Below are 17,017 nucleotides of genomic sequence, written 5' to 3' on the forward strand. Positions count from 1 at the left end.
TGAAACTGTCTGGGGCATTGGGATAAGGTGTGGCGGAAATAGATATAGTTTTACATTGGCAAACAATGGCAATTTGATCCGCAAAACTTACTGGAGTTGATGGCCTTATCAGCGAGTCGGCATATGAGGATCAGTTTTAATCTGTTTGAGTTTCTGAGTTAAGTGTCACTTTTCACCGCTGGAGACTTTGTGTACAAGTGTATTCTTTGTTTGTACTTTTTGTTAGGCAGTGAGTGCGAAATTTGTAGTTCCCGTTTATTTGCTGACTTTGTCGTTGTTTTATTTCATTGCAAAACGAACGGTTCGATTCACGTGATTAATGATCAAGAACGAGTGATCCGTAACTTATATTTTTGTCTCAAGGGTCAATCGTTGTAGCGACGTTTGAGCCAGAGTCTATGGTTGTCCTCTGGTCTAACCATTCAAATGAATCCTTTTCAAGTGTACTTTCATGTTTTTTCAAAGTAAATTTAGCATATGCGAATGTGTAAAACAATGTTTTTCTCTTCTTCTTCTTTTCTGTTTGGACCCTTGTCCTTTTTCTGTGACGCACTGGATTAGCCAGACGCAAAAGCAGAGGAGGGCAAAGGGATTAGAAGATCGGATTGCTTCATTTACCAGATGCCTAAAGTACACGTGATCCCAGTCGACTTTCAACATTCTCAAGGACTGACAATTGGACTTTTGATGGGACGGAGGGGGAGGGGGAGGGGGTGGGGGATTTTCCAGCAAATAAACTTATAATTAGACCAAAGTGTTACTAAAAAAAATTGATCCTAGCAGAAGACTTTTGAAAAAAATCTAGCCAAAACCATAACTCGCAGCTTGAAAGTCAAGTGGTCAAACGCCTTAGCGGATACCTCTAAAAAGGACACCTAGAAATGATCCTGTCTTTCGTGGGTCCTGTTTCTTGACTCCAAGCGGACACCGCTAAGATGTACCCTTCGTTCCACAAGTCCCAGCGGAGTCCATTTGAGGAAGAGTCGACCATCTAAAAATACAGAACCTCTATAACTCGAACTCGGAATTATCTCGAATTCCTCGAATTTATCTGAAATTTACCCCGGTAACTCGAATTCCCCGCTAACTCGAACTATTGTTCGTTTCCCTTCTGAGGAGGTGTTTACATGAGAAAACTCGCACCGGTGCGAGTTTCATACCGGGATGACTTTTTTATTTCGTATCGCGTTTACATTATGACTGGGTCATTTCATATCTCGTTATTTGAAGGTACACTTCATGTTGATAAACTACACGTAAGATTCAAAATCGCAAACATTACCGGCAGACCGATTTCACACCGAAACAGGTGGTCGTTTCGCGTTTACATGATACCGTTGCGAGATTTCGTTCCGGAGTGAAATTCTCGCCCCGGTACAAGAACCGGGGTGAACTCACGCCGGGGTGACTAGCGCCGGCATGACATTTTGTGGTGGTACCATGTAAACAAATATGGAGCCATGAGAGGGAACCGGAGTGAACTCGCTCCGGGGCGAAAGTCACCCCGGTGTCATGTAAACACCCCCCTGATTTCGAGTTACCGGTCGGAAAAAGAGCACACAACAATATTGAAAGGTATTGGGGGTAGTTCTGAGTTCACTGTTCTTCAACGAAGAGGCCATGTATAGTACGTATGTTTGGAGTACCAAAGGAGAAGCAAGGAAAGTATTTTCGACAGCTACAGTGTCAGGAACAGTGTACTGATCATATCTTATATTACCCTTCGGGATTGTTGCGTGCACATTTTTCCGACCCTTCTCGAAATAGCTGAAAAATGCAATGTAATGTTCAATATTTGTTGGAATTGGTCAAGGCGGCTAAGTTTCGGTCCATAAGAACGTAAAACCAAACGAGGCCAATATACAGCCATCTTCATGGAACAAACTTGATCAATAAAGGATCTTCGGTTTCTTGCGAGACCAACGACGGGTATCACGAGCTGCCGGCTCAGGTAGCAAATCAGAACACAAGAATCGTTTTATCTCGCCATTCATGGATTCAGCTGTATAAACTGAGCGATAGTAATGGGACATTTGTCAATCGACAAATGTTGAACTGCATGTTATTGATCCAGTGATGGGTAATGGGTTATTCTTGCAAGACTCTACCATGCAGAGATTTATACACTAAATTAACTCTTTATGTCAGATAATGATATCTTAGGACAGTTAAATAAAATTGATTATTTTATTCTTGTTGATTTCAGCGCAGCTTTTTTACAATTCATTTGACTGAAAAGTAACGACTCAATTGTGTCGTTGCACCATGCAAGCCTTGAAATTCAGCATGAAAAAGCTTTTTCCCAAAGCACAAATTGCATTATATATAAATATTAAATTTGCTTTAGAAAATAAATAAAGGATAAAAAAAAATTGCTCAAATTTCTTCCTTCAATCGTTTTCTAGTTTGCATGCTTTTATGTCAAATACCTTTAAAACTCCGAAAAAATAATATTGGCCTTTTCTGTTATTTAACTAGAACCAAATATCTTAAGATCGGTTGAGAGAAGTCGGGTAAACAATGCAGCCTTGATACGCCAAACAAACAAAGACACAAGTGTTTAAACTTTGACTTAGGCATGACGACACTATACTGGGTAGCTTTCCTTACGTGTCGGCACAAGAGAGAGTTATTTTGCTGGGACCAGCAGTAAACATGCCAGTGGAGAATCAAAGTTGCATTGTTACATAATAAGGCATTTTATTCTCATTACAGGCATAAGTAACCATGCGACAACTCTTGAAAAGAGAGAGAATAGATAAGCGAGTTTAAAAGGCTAAATTGTTTGAATCTAGAGACGCCTGACACATTAAGTATTTTCAATACTTGAGGGCAGGCCACTAAAATTAAAGCACAGAGGAGAAAAGGAAAGGAAAAAAGTTATGGACCTTAAAATATTATAGAATTTTTCCATAAGCCCTAATTATTTTAATTCCCTAAAATGACATCCATCTTGAAAAGAAAAAAATGTAGAACCTTAAGAGGCAGTAAGAAAATTGTATGGACTTAAAGAAAAAGTAATCAACGATTTTTTACTTTTCCTTTATTAGTACCAGCATAGGGCTACGAGAATTCTCCTTAATTTGAGTCATTCCCACAAGTGCTGTCAGTACAAAAGTATGAATGTTTCATGGTGTTACTGAGACTAATGTTGGTTCATGATTGATGATGTTATAGTGCAAGAACTGTTCGGGCTAGTGTGTGACATTATTTTGGGAATCACACCACTGAGGTCATCTGTAACACCAAGAAACTGTCAAAAAGCAGCAAGAGATTATAAGTCAGTCCACTACATAGTATTTTATGGACAAAACATGTCTTGGGAAAAAGGCATTAAAATAGTAAAAGCTCTGAGATTCTTTGCATAAAAACCCATTATTTCAACAGTTACCAAAAATGCAGTGTGGTAATCATCTAGAGTTCTTGAAATACTGGGAATTTACAAGCGATACTTCAGATGACATGATGACAGACTAACTTACTTTGGCCTCTTTGAACTCTGTGACCCATAAGGCCCTTAAAACCATTGAAGACACTAAGAAGAAGATCCTAAACTGTAAAAGCCACAAACTAAAGGCACAAGTAAGGTTTTTGCAACAGTGATTTCGTCACGTGAATTTCAAGTGCAAAAGTTACCAAGCAATGGCAGTTACGACGACAATAACATTGGGAATGGCACGAAGCAAGGATCATAAAATGAACAAAGTAATGCCACAAAGATTTCGATTCCTTTAAAGGCCTTCCAAAGAACAAACACTCAAGAGTTGGCAACCGAATATTCGCATAACACAAGTAAAAAAATCAAAGGTCCTTAGGCAATTGCCCATTGTAATGTTGTCGAGGCTGCGAGGACTTTAAATGACAGGAAACAGCAGTATTTTGGCATCAGAAAACAAGTTAAAAACTTAATTTGCTACGCCATCAGTCAACAGGCAAGTAAAAAAAAAAACTATGCTCGCCAAAAACTTGTAGCAAAAACGAGACTTCAAGACTATAATCACCAGGAGATTGGCTTAATAGTCTCTGAGACCCAAAATTTTCTACTACATCTCACTCTTTCAAGACATTTGCCATGCCTTAAAAAGTGACTTCAATTTGTTATTTTTAATTTGCGTAGCCTATATGCAAATATTCCTGGTCAGAAATAAACTAAATACAAATTACAATGGCCTCACATTTTCATAAGAAAATGAAAATCCCCAACCCATAAAAGGAAAAAAGATTGGTCAAAGAACATTCTTTGATTCTGAAACAAAAAAAATTCTGACAACTATTTACATCAATAATACTGTACAGCAAATTCTTTACAGCAATAAAGCAAAATATTTAGTTTTCTGGTTAGCAACACAAACAACACTTTGCATGAAAGAAGTACAGCAATACTGACCACTACTTGTTAAAAAGCATTGAAGTCAGAGAAAATAACTACTTGATTAATATTGCAAAGGAAAACGGTTTGATAAAACTCAACAACTTTTTTTCTTGTTTACAAAGTAAAAGGGACAAATACATGAATCTGTTACCATTTCAAGCTACAAGAGTGCACCACAACATGGTGTTAACAACAAGTAAAATAGATTTAATGGAATGATGCTAGACTACTTTGTTTTAAGAAATTCCCATTCACATCACACAAAGTGTTGTTGATGTTTACACCATTGATGGAAAAACATAACATTGGAGCACATTTTTGTTAATGATAAAAAACTACAACCTGATCAATTTATGAGGACAAAACTAAAATTAGTCAAATTGGTTCCTAACTTAAAGGTCTATTTTGAAACAAGTAGACGTCAACATTAAATCAAGATAGCTACTCCTAAATCACCAGCTCAAAATCCCGAAGTCTACTACTGCATCACTCATTTCTAGCTTTGGCCATCCCCTCTTCCCAAAAAGGTCATCCCCGGCATGAAAAAACAAATTAATAAATATTTTTATGTAAGTATCCTATAAAAATTTGGCAAACGTTGGAATTCTTGAAAAAAAAAAAAGCATTTTTTTGTTTCTTTTTTTAAATTTGAAAATGGATGGCGAACCTTAAGTACCCATTCTTCAAATATGTTTTATTCATCTTAAAATTATTTTATCTTACATTAACTGATGATTTGAGGGTTAAGGAAGCACAAAAATGCCTGGGATACACAAGGAAGGGGTGGGCAATGTATGAATTGACTGATGCATTGAATAAGACTACTAAAAAAGCACTGATGATAGATGTTACCACAACTGTGGGGAGCTGTGCTGATCTGGCTGAGGAGCAACACCAGAACTGAGAACAAAAGAACAAAACTTTATCAAAAATTGTTATTATCATTATTATAGATACACAAACATCCCCCAAATTGACTTAGAGCCATCTAAATAACATGCATTTTCAAATGAATAAATAACAGTAATATTCACTGAAGTGGAGGTGGCTAGTTGTGGCTATTTACTGAGCAGCAGTATCTTAGTATATACTGAAACAGTGAGATAATTGAGCACAAAAATGATGGTTTTTAACTAATTTACTGCTGTCAACGATTACAATTTTGGCACTCAAATGACCGAATGGCTACCACGTTTTCTTCCAAACACATAAAACTAATGTAGGCATTTGTCCAGCTATTGTGGAAGGAGTTATAAATTCTTTCTGTATTTGAAACCATACTGTAAAAAAACTATTAACGTTAGCTTTAAGCGTATTTATGAACATGTCAGCTAAATAAAGTAACATGACTTAATTTGCATTTGTAAACAAAAAACTATACTTTATACAAATAACAATACTTTAAACACAGGATACTCTGAATGTGGATACGAAGCTCTGGGGGTCTAAGTACATGTATTTCTTAAAGTTGGTTCTACCAAATAAATAAATAAATAAATAAATAAAATAAAAAAATGCACTTTATTTGAGTGTCAATGTATTTAGCACGAAAGCACTAATTGGTGACCGTTATCATTTTTACGTCTCCTACTCGAGACGGGACCCCCATTATACGTGGTCATCTGAGCCACGTGAAGGTCTACCTGTTTGTAGGGCAAAGGAAGTACCTTCATTTCTTAGTTACTTTAAGACCCTGAGTATTGGTCCAGCCCCAGGAATAGACCCCGCGACCTCCCACTCTGAAGTCAAACGCTCTGCCGACTGAGCTAACCCTGCCAACTCAGTTGATTGGGTCAAATGGCCACCATCATTAGGTGAATGATGAAAGGCTAAAACTCAAAGCAACAGCTTTTTAATCTGTTTATGGTGGTAATTTGACTCTATCAAATGAGTTGATAGACCCAATTAATTTTGTTGGATCCTGTTTGAGAGCATTAAGTTTTTTTCTAAGCTCACCTTTGAAAGCTTTTAAAAGAAGGAGAAGCTACATTGATGCATAAAGGAACTGAATTATGATGACGACTTGTTATAAACTTGTAAAGTGATTCTGTAATAAGAAAGAGAAACAAAGGCCAATTTAACAATCTTCTTTTAACAAATTTAAGAGAAAAAAAGACAAAGTCACAAAAAAATATTTTTACAAACCTTTTACGTGAGATACCATATAAAGATTTGTTTCATAGCTGTCATCAAATTTTGATGGACAAATGGGCTCAAAATCTGTATGAAAGGATGTATTATTTAGGAACTTGTTTTGAAAGAATTTTATTAATATAAAAAAGGAGCACACAAGCAAGCGAAATTATGGGGTTGGTTAACATATCCAGATTGAAAAAGACAAAAATATCCACTTGCTAAAAATTTGCCTCTAAGTGCAAATTGATGAGGAGATATAAGCACCATCATGCTCTGCTGACTCCACGTAAATCCTTCTAAAACAGGCCTGGACCGTAAACGTTACAATCCAATCTCCCCAACAATTTACATTAACAGACTGATTTCTGGCAAGGGGGTTTTTCCATCTTGCTCTTTCTGAATATGCTAACAAATCTCATAATTGAACAAATTTGAATTTTTGTGATGTCACCCTTCTTGACTCTATACTAAACTGTACCCATCGAATTGTTACTATAAGTCAAACTTACCAGAGACGTATTGTCTGCCGGCAGGTGTGGTATGACAACACTTGCACATGCAAGTGTGAAATCTTAATCTTCCTTCATCAAGGTAAGGGTGTGACAAAGCATCCGTACAAGATATTCTCTTTTTCTACAATGAAGATAAAACAAAATATTTTTTAACTTCTTCTGATGAATTATAAATAGCATTAAAGGAAACATTTAAACACACATAAAAATGTCATGACCCAACAATTACGCCAAGAGAGATTTTTAAGTAACACTTACAGTTTTACATGCAACATGCAGTACTTTAAGGCCTGTGGGTTGTACATTTGTATACCTCTGCATGTAAAAAATATTTTGTTTTGAATGTTGTGAATGTGAGACTTACAGGATCAAAAACAAGCATCCTACAGAGCAGATGAACAGCTTCATGGGTGGCTTGATTGGAAAGGTTGTACAGAGTGGCAAGAGCAGGCTGCAAGACAAAACAGGCCAATTAACATGTATAGGACAAAACCAACGGACACATGACATTACAATTCCCCACTCCACAAACTCTGAGGGGAATGGGTACAAGCTCTCAGCACAACGATTTCTGGGATTGTTTGGGTGGACAAGCATTTCTTATGATTGGTTTTGGTTCTGTACTTAGAACTATGCCGGCTTTTGACTCAAAAAAGCATATTCTCAACCAGCTACCGATTGACTTTTTAGTCCAAGTTTGATATCCTTCAATGACAACGCAATCGTAAGAAATTCTATCCTGAGAAATTTCACCCTTGAAGCTTTTAAAAGATACGCTGCCAACTTGAAGGGAATTGGCATATGATAACCTTTTAATTATAGAACCGTGCTTGACCTGTAGTCAAGCATATCATTCTGATTACAGCGCAACTTAGCCAATAAACTAAATGTTACTGATCAGTCATACTCCTTCTAAGCTGTGAAAGTTCATCGAAATCTTGCAAACTGCCCCATGGTAGAAGCTAAGGACTCGTAGCCTTTATTATAACTAATGCTTGTCCAACCAACTGATGATCCTAGAAATTTTTGCACCGAAAGCTTGTACCTTTTTTCCCTTATAGTTTCTGGAGTTGGGAATTTATTACTAAAACTGACTTGTCTTTGACTAATGGGAAAAAATCCAATTTCACTTCTCCATACAGGTGTTAAAACTATGACCTTTTGGTTTGCCCTAAAGATGCTCTATCACTAAGCAAACAGGAGACTTGTGGGAGCTACACCCACCAAACTAGGTTCATGTCACAGCCATACTGCAACTGCCTAGGAGTGGAATGTTGAATGTGCTAACACTCTGTATGTGCAATGATAGAAATAGTGGTGGTGCATTTTAATCCTGGTGAATATATGAGAAAAGATCATATAGGCAGCCCAGGAGGAAAAGTCTGAGTACTCCCAACAGATGTCGAACCTTTTGACCTTTTGGCTTCAAATCCAGATGTTCTACAACTGAGCTTCGATCAGGGAACTTATGGGAGTACATATGACTGACTAGTTATGCGGCAAGGAGTAATCCTGTGAGTGCTAATGTAGCTCATAGATAAAACCATTCTTCTTTGGTTAGAAAATAAATGGTGCAGTAATTTTCCACAACTTTTGGTTGGGAATAAAATGGAAGACACAATCAGATACACTCCCATAGGTTTACTAAACTTACTGCTTTATGTCCCTTCTGAAGAATATACTTGGTAGCTCCCTCACTGGCACCGGCACGGCAAAGATCATCAAGACTAGGTGTTCCCAACAGATCAATAATAAGGTTAAGCTGCAAATAAATCAGGAGATATGCAATATGAAAAGATTCATCAATCCATATGAAAATTGTCATAAAAATATATTCATGAAATACATGTAGTATTTTGAAAGGGATTTAAATCTTACAAAGTTGCTAATCAAATGAAAGATTGTTACAACAAAGGAAAGAATATAAAAAAGTAAATAAATATTAGGAGGGGAACTACATTGTACAGCTACTGAAGGTTAAAGTTGAGCACTTCATATATTAAAAACTATTATTTACCTGCTGAACTGGACTCTCAGCTTGGAAGAGAATCTTTCTACTCATGAGCTCGGCAAAGATACATCCCACTGACCATACATCCACTAAAAAACAAAATTAAATTAATTAGCGGGCAGTTTAAAGCGGGGTGCTTAAAATTTAAAAAATAATAATACCAGTAATTAATTTAAGTTACTTAGGGCCAGGTACTACAACCATCATTACGCTTTACTAAATTCTTTGTTTTCTCTTCAAGAGATTGGGAAATCTTCAAAGGAGGGACAAAAACACGGCTACAGGAATGTTACCTAAGAATAACTACATGTATAGCACATCCGATGTCTCTCAACCTATGAAATCCATGGTGCCCGATGAAGATTCTGTGCAAGGACAAAGATTTTCTTACTTGTGGCATAGCAAATACATGTACTTAAGCAATAGGAAAAAATAAAAAAAAATAAAAAATTGACAACATGATCTAGGCATTTTCTTGATTTTTGGCTTTGGGTGCTGTAAAGGAGCATACAGCACAAAGCTCTCATGTAAGTAAGAAGATAGGAGACTCCTTTATAAGCTAAATAAGCACTGTCTAAAGTTGGCACAACCTCATCCTTTCTGTTGAACATACCTTCTTGACCATAGTGTGTTGCTCCAGCAAGAAGTTCTGGAGCTCTGTAATACTGAGTAACAACCTGTAAAAAGCAGACCATCGATGCAACGAGACTTTTAGAACATGCACAGGAGAAAACTGGAAAATTAAAAATTTCAACCCCAAAAATTCACAAAAATCAGGGTTGCCATTAACAGCTGGGGACTTTGAATAAGTTCTGTACTCAATTTTGCATCAAAATTTCAACTGCAAATGTGTTCCATTTACCTCCTGTGTCATTACTGCACTCTCGTGAGGTTCTTCTAAACGTGCAAGACCAAAATCACAAATCTGAGAAAAAAAAAAATTTTCCCTTTGTTAGAAGAAAAAAATTATGTATTTTTACAGTAAACTAAGTTATTGTGATTATTGTTCGAATAATATATTAGATTTAGAACAAGGTATTAAAAATATTGTGCACGAAATCATAACTATTTTTCAAATCTTGTTTTTATGAGCTTCCAATCAGGAATGGAGCTTGAGGTCACAGATCATGTGCAAAATGTTCCTTAATAAGGATGTCCTAAGTTTTACAGAGAGAATAACTTCCTCTAGTGTGGATGAGACTAGGACTAGGACCTGTATAAATGTGTTTCATGGATGCCTTGACAAAATCAATTGCTGTCATAATCCTGGATGTACCTGTTTTTAATAAAAGAGACCCCTCTGGCAAGGCTCTGTGATGTTAGTATAGCATTTTCCAGATTAGGAGCTGGTTCCTCACCCACACAATCATATTGCAGGGGTTTCAGTAAGCAGTGATTTTGTTACAAATAGTTATGGTGAGTCCTGGGACTCATCTTGTGAAAAATCATGAGTCCCAGTTCAAAAACACGAGTACCTGGGTCTTAATGTAACCACACAGTTAATCTAAAGACAGACTCCCACACTCTGAATTACAGTTTACTGAAATTAAAATATATTCCTTATATTATCAACAGACTGAACAAAGACTAAAAGAAATATGCAAGAACAAGAACAGCCACAGAAATCACACAAATAGGATATTCTACAAAAACATCTTCAGATTGCTCGATCGATCTTTATGTCCTGTGGGATGCAGACCACAAATTATTTTGCGTCTTTGGGGATTTTTATGTGTCAGGGACGTAGCACGCAAAGGTAACAAAATCACTGAGAAAGCACTGATGGCTGATGGAATGCATTCGCTACTTTGCTCATAGAAGTCGGCTACTTTTTGTTAGAGAGAAGACGCAACTAGTTTAAATAGCATCGTAAACAAAACACGTCATAAAATTAAATCTGAATGAAAATGTAATTGATGATGTGTTTTCATCATGTAGACGATATATTTCAGTCAATTTTTCACAAGTTTCTTTAAAGGTTTACCCGGAATTTTTTTTACAAGCAAAGTAGGTAATTTAGTTTTCATCATTATTTTGTTCATTGGTTGTAGGAATTGATTAAATTGTGTGGCTGGAGGCGAATTTTAGGGCTTTAAAATTTCAAATTCTTCTTGGGAAGTATGCCGCCAGAACCCTCTTCCCCCTTCAAAGTTGATGCAGTCGGTTACTCTATCCAAACCTACTGGCTACTTCAATTTTTATTGGAACCCCTGATATTGAGTAAAAACATCCTTCAACTGGTAATATCCACATGATGACCACATAAAACTTCTAGAAATCCTTTCAGGGTTATCATTAAGTGCCAGCAACCAGCTAATTCAATGGCAACTTCAAATTTTGAGCCCCCTTAACTCTTTCAAGAAAAATGGGTTAGATGAGAGAGCGAGAGTCTCAAATTGCTTTCAGTGAACTTCCAAGCCAGCAGCTTTAATATTCTAGCTGTCTCCTTTAAGCTTAATGAGAACCCTGCTTTTTTTTAAAAAAACGGTAACTTTCTTGTACTCACTTTTAAAAGACAGTTACTGTTGACTAATAAATTGCCAGGTTTAATGTCTCTATGTAAAATTCCAGCAGAGTGAAGATACTTGAGTCCTGAATAATAACAAAAATAGGAATTTATTACATTGGCATGGTGTGATAAGACAGTTCACATTCACTGTTATACGTACAAGACCTGAAGGACCAGGGCTGTCAACTCCCCACATCTTCAAATATTGAAGAATTGATAGGGAAGGGATGATAGATGATGTCATAATGCACAGCACATGACATCATTTGTGCAAAAAATACTCTTTGATTTCAATCATGACAAATTTGCGATGACAGAAAGAGGCAAAAAAGATGTCGTTGGCATTGTAAAATTTGAGCGGCTAATTGGTTCACTTCTCACTGATCCAACAAAATTATTATACTACGATGACATACCTGAGTTTATGAGGAGACTTTTTGGTGTTAACATTAAACTCAAACAACACAAAATGGTTGAAATTTTATTGCCAAAAGTCGAGCCTACTGAAGAATTGGCAAACTCCAGCGATTATGGGGGAGATTTTGTATTCTAATCTGGTACCGGGAGATACAGTCCAAAATCTGGAGTCTCCTGGATGTTGACAGCACTGTGTAGGACTCTGTGTAAACCCTTCAGGCACTGATACTAAAATACAATTTATTTCTCTACACTCTCCTTCATAATTCTGTCAATACCAAAATAATATATTATATTACTCTTTTGGTATGGACAGAATTGTTTTTAAACACCCAGACTGTGTTGATGACATTTTTCTTCTACGTAGAATTCTACTATGTTGCATAATTTTTACATACCACAGGACGTAAATTCTACCTGCATGATTACAATAGAGACACTGTATGTGTCATACTTAAACATAAAAGTTGAATCTCGCTGAACTGTATTTTATTTATGTATGTAGAATTTATGTCAATGTGGACATAAAACTTATGCGACAGTGGAAGTCTACCCTTACATGTCTGTTTCATTCATTTGATCAGCAGCTATCCAAATTTCTTGAAACAATGGAAGAAAGATTTCCAGGAGAAAAGAGTTCAATGCCCAGAGGATTGGAATAAAAAATGCAGCCACCATTTTGTTTTGGTGCACCAACGTTGCTCCTGTAGCCTCATTGTGACCAAAGTATATTCTCATAACCATTAAGTCAAGTTAAGCAATGATATCAAAATGAGAAATAACTTCCTCATCACCTTTACGGTTCAGAGGCTTACTGTTTCTATTGCACCCTTCATGGTGATATACACAGAAACATGGTGAAACACACAGAAGATGGTGAAACAGACAGAACACTTACCTCTTAAAATTTGGTACAGAAAAACCTTAACATGATCTGAACTAAGAGGTTGAGGGGACACAATAATTTTGTGCAGGTCAGACTGCATTAATTCTGAAACTATATAACTGTTTAGAAGGTTAAGGTGAAAAAACCATGTGCAATTCAAACATATAAAATTTGTTATGGGATTAGGAGTAATAAATTCCGTATTTGAGGACTGGGCATATAATGAAAATTAAATGAAAAGATCTTAATGATATAATAATGTATAGTTAGAAACAATACTTTATAAATTTACCTTTAAAATAATATTGAAAATTCCAGTCATAAGACTACTAAGTATATTCTGAAACAGTCATTAAAATTTCCTTGAAAATTAAACAAAGAAGATGTGATGAGTTTGATAATTTTCATTGTGGATTTGGTGGCTTCTTGTCTGCATAAATTTATAAACTTAAACTAGCCTAATTAGCATCAAACTTTACACCTCAGAATCCATATATGACAATGATGTTACAAGTAAAATTATTTCTCTTCCTTTAGCATCCAAAGTTTCTTAAGAACATTCCAAGTATTAGTAATCATTGTCAATTTAAAAGTTTCTCAACCAAGTAACATTTTTTGCTGAACTGGAAGGGCTGAATCCTGAGAGTTGAACATCAAACATTTATCATCACTGTATACATTCAGCTTATGAAGGGCCAACAGGTGGTTTTGCACAGCCTGCCAGATTTCAGGCAGAAAATGATTTCCCGTGATACTCACACACATAAGTTTAGATATAAAATCATTCTTGGTATAATTTCAGAGAATTAGAATGTACAAGTTTAAAGTTTGTCGTCTCCAAGATCCTCAAAAACCCACCCCAACTTTCCTTAATTACTACCCGTTTAGTTTCAGGTTCTATCTCTAACTCGGTAGTGTCCATTTACAATATCACCCTAAACACAACTGGTTCCACATTTTGGTGGTGGAAAGAAACTTGTGAGATTTTCTCTGCAAGTATAACAGGAAATCTTTTCATAAAAATACAAACTCTTTTGGCTGACAACATACTGTTCCAAAAAGACATAAACTAAATTTTTGAGAGAAAAAAAAATTGGAAAACTTTGTTTTTAATAATTATGTTTTTCCTGGGATCTCAGTGAGACAACAATAATTAAGAATCACAAAAAGAAACTATATAATCCCATGAAAAGCTGAAAGTAACTTGCCAAGCTGAAATTTTTGAGAATGCAAATTACCACATACCCAGCAGGAACAAGTACTGCTTTATTCAAGTTTTTAAAAACTGTTTTCTCTCCCAAAACAGGATTCAAAGATTTAGCAATGACAATAGCATTATTGTTGATAAAGCCACAGTATCATTGGCACCAAGTAACTATACTCTCAGCAACAAGAATTTTTTCATGCCAGAAACAAAGCAGTCAGTTACATGTAATCACCTCTTGGTATGTGTAGTCAAGTGCAAACTTTGAAAAGGTGGGCTCTTACAATAAAACAAATGTTTCTTTTAAGTAGTGTCCTACACAGCCAGAGTTAAAACTGTTAATGTGAAAAATTAAATTCATACTCTTTATCAACATTTATTTTAACTCTGATTACTTTGGCTGATCGAAATACTTTTTTGAAAATGAATTTTAAGGAGCACAAAGGAAAAATAGCCTTTGTTCTAAAAAAGAGAAAAGATTTTTAAACACAATTGTTGCCATGGTAATATTGACAGCTACCCTTATAGCTGGAAGATATCTTTCATTCCATTCAAAGTGATAACAACACTGGCATTAAAATTTTTGTAAAATATTTTGTTAAATATAATATCCAGGAAGTCCAGTCTTGTTGCTTTCATTTTACAGATGTGAAATCGTTTTAACCGTGTATTTTTGATGAAGGAATTTACTAAAGACATTTTGTAATACCCTTTCAGTGATGCCTGTTTCAAATACAGCTTTAACATTTCTCCTGACAAACACAAGTTATCTTTCACTCTTTCGAGGATGAAAACTGAAAAAAAATCATTTTGAAAAAAATTGATAATACCATATCAAGTGAACGTATTGTTCCATAATTTAATAGCAAAGTATTTAGGAATTGATCGTCATACTCAAAACGTTAAAATCCATTTATAGAGCAACATATTCTGACATTAAAAGGATTTAAATTTGTATTCTGCTAAGAAAGATGGATAAATTTCTTGTAATTCGTTTGAACATAGTGTTGGGCTTAAAATAACTCTGATTTTCACAGGATTAAGAAATTGAGATGGCAAGTGAAATCCAATATGTAAAATAAGTCCTAATATATCCAGCCTTTTCGTTTCCAACATGCGAAGACAGGATATGGCATAAAGGAAATTGCCTTTTGCCATAATACCCTCAAAATACAGATCCGCTATTTCGGACCGGAACTTGACGTTACACAGAAAAGAAAGCCGAACCTTCCGACGAAGCGACTAAACTAGTTTCCGCTATTATCGACCTACAGTGTAAGAAATATTTTTGAAGAATCAAACAAGTCGCTTGTTCAAGAGAATCAGTTAATTTGAATTTGTCTCGAACGAAATTATAGCCAGGAGATAATAATTGGCACTAAAATGTAAGCGTCGGCAAACACAAAGCGCATATTGCTGAGCAACAGGTGGGAGTTGAAACAAGCCCGATCAGAAAGCTCTATTCAAAACCCCACAGCTTGGAAAAGTTCAAAATTTATGCCATACCCAAAACCACAAGTATTCACCTTTTCATTGTACACGTAAAATAAAACACCCTCTAGGAGGCCAAAACCTTTCTTTAATTTATTTCTTGACTGACTGATATTAATTCGTGGAGGAGGTTTTAATATTTAGAGCGAAGTTCAAGGTTTTGGGTTTAATTCCTGTTTTAAAGTGTCCTACAGAACGCAACTTCCTTCCATGGAAACTTCGTGAAACAGCAAATTTAAGCGACAGGAGGAATATAAATAGCCCCTCCTTAACAAAAACTCTGCCTCAAATTGATTGTTGTAAGTTTTATTTTTGTCACGCTACAAAGATAAATACACCTTACTTTCGATCTGCTTTCACACAAAGGATACATTTCTTGAAAGAAGTCTACATGGCCGGGATGAACAATGTCCAAAGCAGAAAGTACCTACGATAGAAAAATAATAATCAGTTCATATCAAGGGACAGCAAAAACTTCACTTGAATGAAACTAACAACACCGAAGAACGCCACCGGTCCTCTTTGAATAATTACGCTCGCCAAACCGGCATCTTAAGAATAATGGGGTCATAATAAGCCAAGAAAAATGAAAAACATGACTCACGTTATTATGTTTGAAGAAACACAACATCTTAAGCTCCCTGTAAGCCCTCTTCGAAGACGTAAGACTCTGAAAAACGTTGGGCATCTTCTTCAGAGCGACCCTCTTTCCATTTCGCGGATCTGTCACAGACCTGTGCATTGTACATGAAAATATTGTCAAAAGAAAGCTCAAAAAAGTAGCACAAAAGAAATTTCAACCTCGAGACTCACCACACTACGCCAAACGCTCCATAACCGATAGGTCTATCCGGCTGAGTTTCTTGCTGCGGTTGTAGAGGGTAATGTGACCCGTGGCAGCCCTTCGACGGCTGTTGGGAATGCGTCGAGGGGAACGCCATGAAACTCCGGCTCTTGCACACAGCCATTAAAGACGCGATGATTCTGCAACCCAAATCATTCTAGTTCCATGGTGTTGAGTTACGCCTCAGAAGCGTTGCATGTTCAGCAGCTGGCTGAAAGGGAAAAGGAGAATCACTTTTAGAGAAGGAGCGATTTCCTCTTGCATCCCTTCGCCGGGAACGTTGTTGTAGCGAGTGAAACTGCTGGACTTTCGAACGCACATGTGGCGGTGGCTCAGGGCATGTTCTGCGCACGCGTCACGGATAGCCTGCGGCGCAAGGAACTCTGGGTATGCATTACCTAAAACAAATTGTCACGAAACCCGCGACATCACGCGAACGAAGAGCGTTTCATAATGTTTACACAAATTAGTTAGTCGCACGGGAGGCTCGCAAAAGTGGGGTCAAAATAATTTCACACCCAAGTAAAAACAGGGCTAATGATTTCATGTTAACGTTGACTCGTTCTAATCACTTCTCTTTTATATCAGTATTTTGTCGTGTCGAAAAGAGTGCTGTGTTTCCGTGACCCCTCGAG

General features: G+C 36.5%; 1 protein-coding gene across 1 annotated transcript; it reads right to left on the reverse strand.

The window, feature by feature from the left end:
- Nucleotides 1-5,133: 5,133 nt before the first annotated feature.
- On the reverse strand, nucleotides 5,134-16,676 carry LOC140952409 (serine/threonine-protein kinase NLK-like). The gene is made up of 14 exons (XM_073401836.1): nucleotides 16,352-16,676; nucleotides 16,143-16,272; nucleotides 15,910-15,965; nucleotides 12,856-12,962; nucleotides 11,538-11,623; nucleotides 9,894-9,956; nucleotides 9,645-9,708; nucleotides 9,038-9,120; nucleotides 8,675-8,782; nucleotides 7,385-7,471; nucleotides 7,018-7,141; nucleotides 6,518-6,592; nucleotides 6,329-6,419; nucleotides 5,134-5,272 (listed from the first exon to the last, which is right to left on the reverse strand). Exons 1-14 carry the CDS (start codon nucleotides 16,504-16,506, stop codon nucleotides 5,221-5,223), a joined length of 1,281 nt encoding a protein of 426 aa, XP_073257937.1. The 5' UTR covers nucleotides 16,507-16,676; the 3' UTR covers nucleotides 5,134-5,220.
- Between the last annotated feature and the right edge of the window lie 341 nt (nucleotides 16,677-17,017).

This window comes from Porites lutea, chromosome 11 (genome assembly GCF_958299795.1).
Source record: "Porites lutea chromosome 11, jaPorLute2.1, whole genome shotgun sequence".
Classification (NCBI taxonomy): domain Eukaryota; kingdom Metazoa; phylum Cnidaria; class Anthozoa; order Scleractinia; family Poritidae; genus Porites; species Porites lutea.

Bases quoted from the DNA above. Each gene is read 5' to 3' on its own strand.
- LOC140952409 (XM_073401836.1), bottom strand. From the start codon at position 16,506: ATGGCTGTGTGCAAGAGCCGGAGTTTCATGGCGTTCCCCTCGACGCAT. The intron at 11,624-12,855 runs GTAAGTGTTCTG...GTTATTATTCAG, and splicing joins TCTGTACCAAATTTTAAGAG to GACTCAAGTATCTTCACTCT. The intron at 6,593-7,017 runs GTAAGTTTGACT...CCTTTCATACAG, and splicing joins CGGCAGACAATACGTCTCTG to ATTTTGAGCCCATTTGTCCA.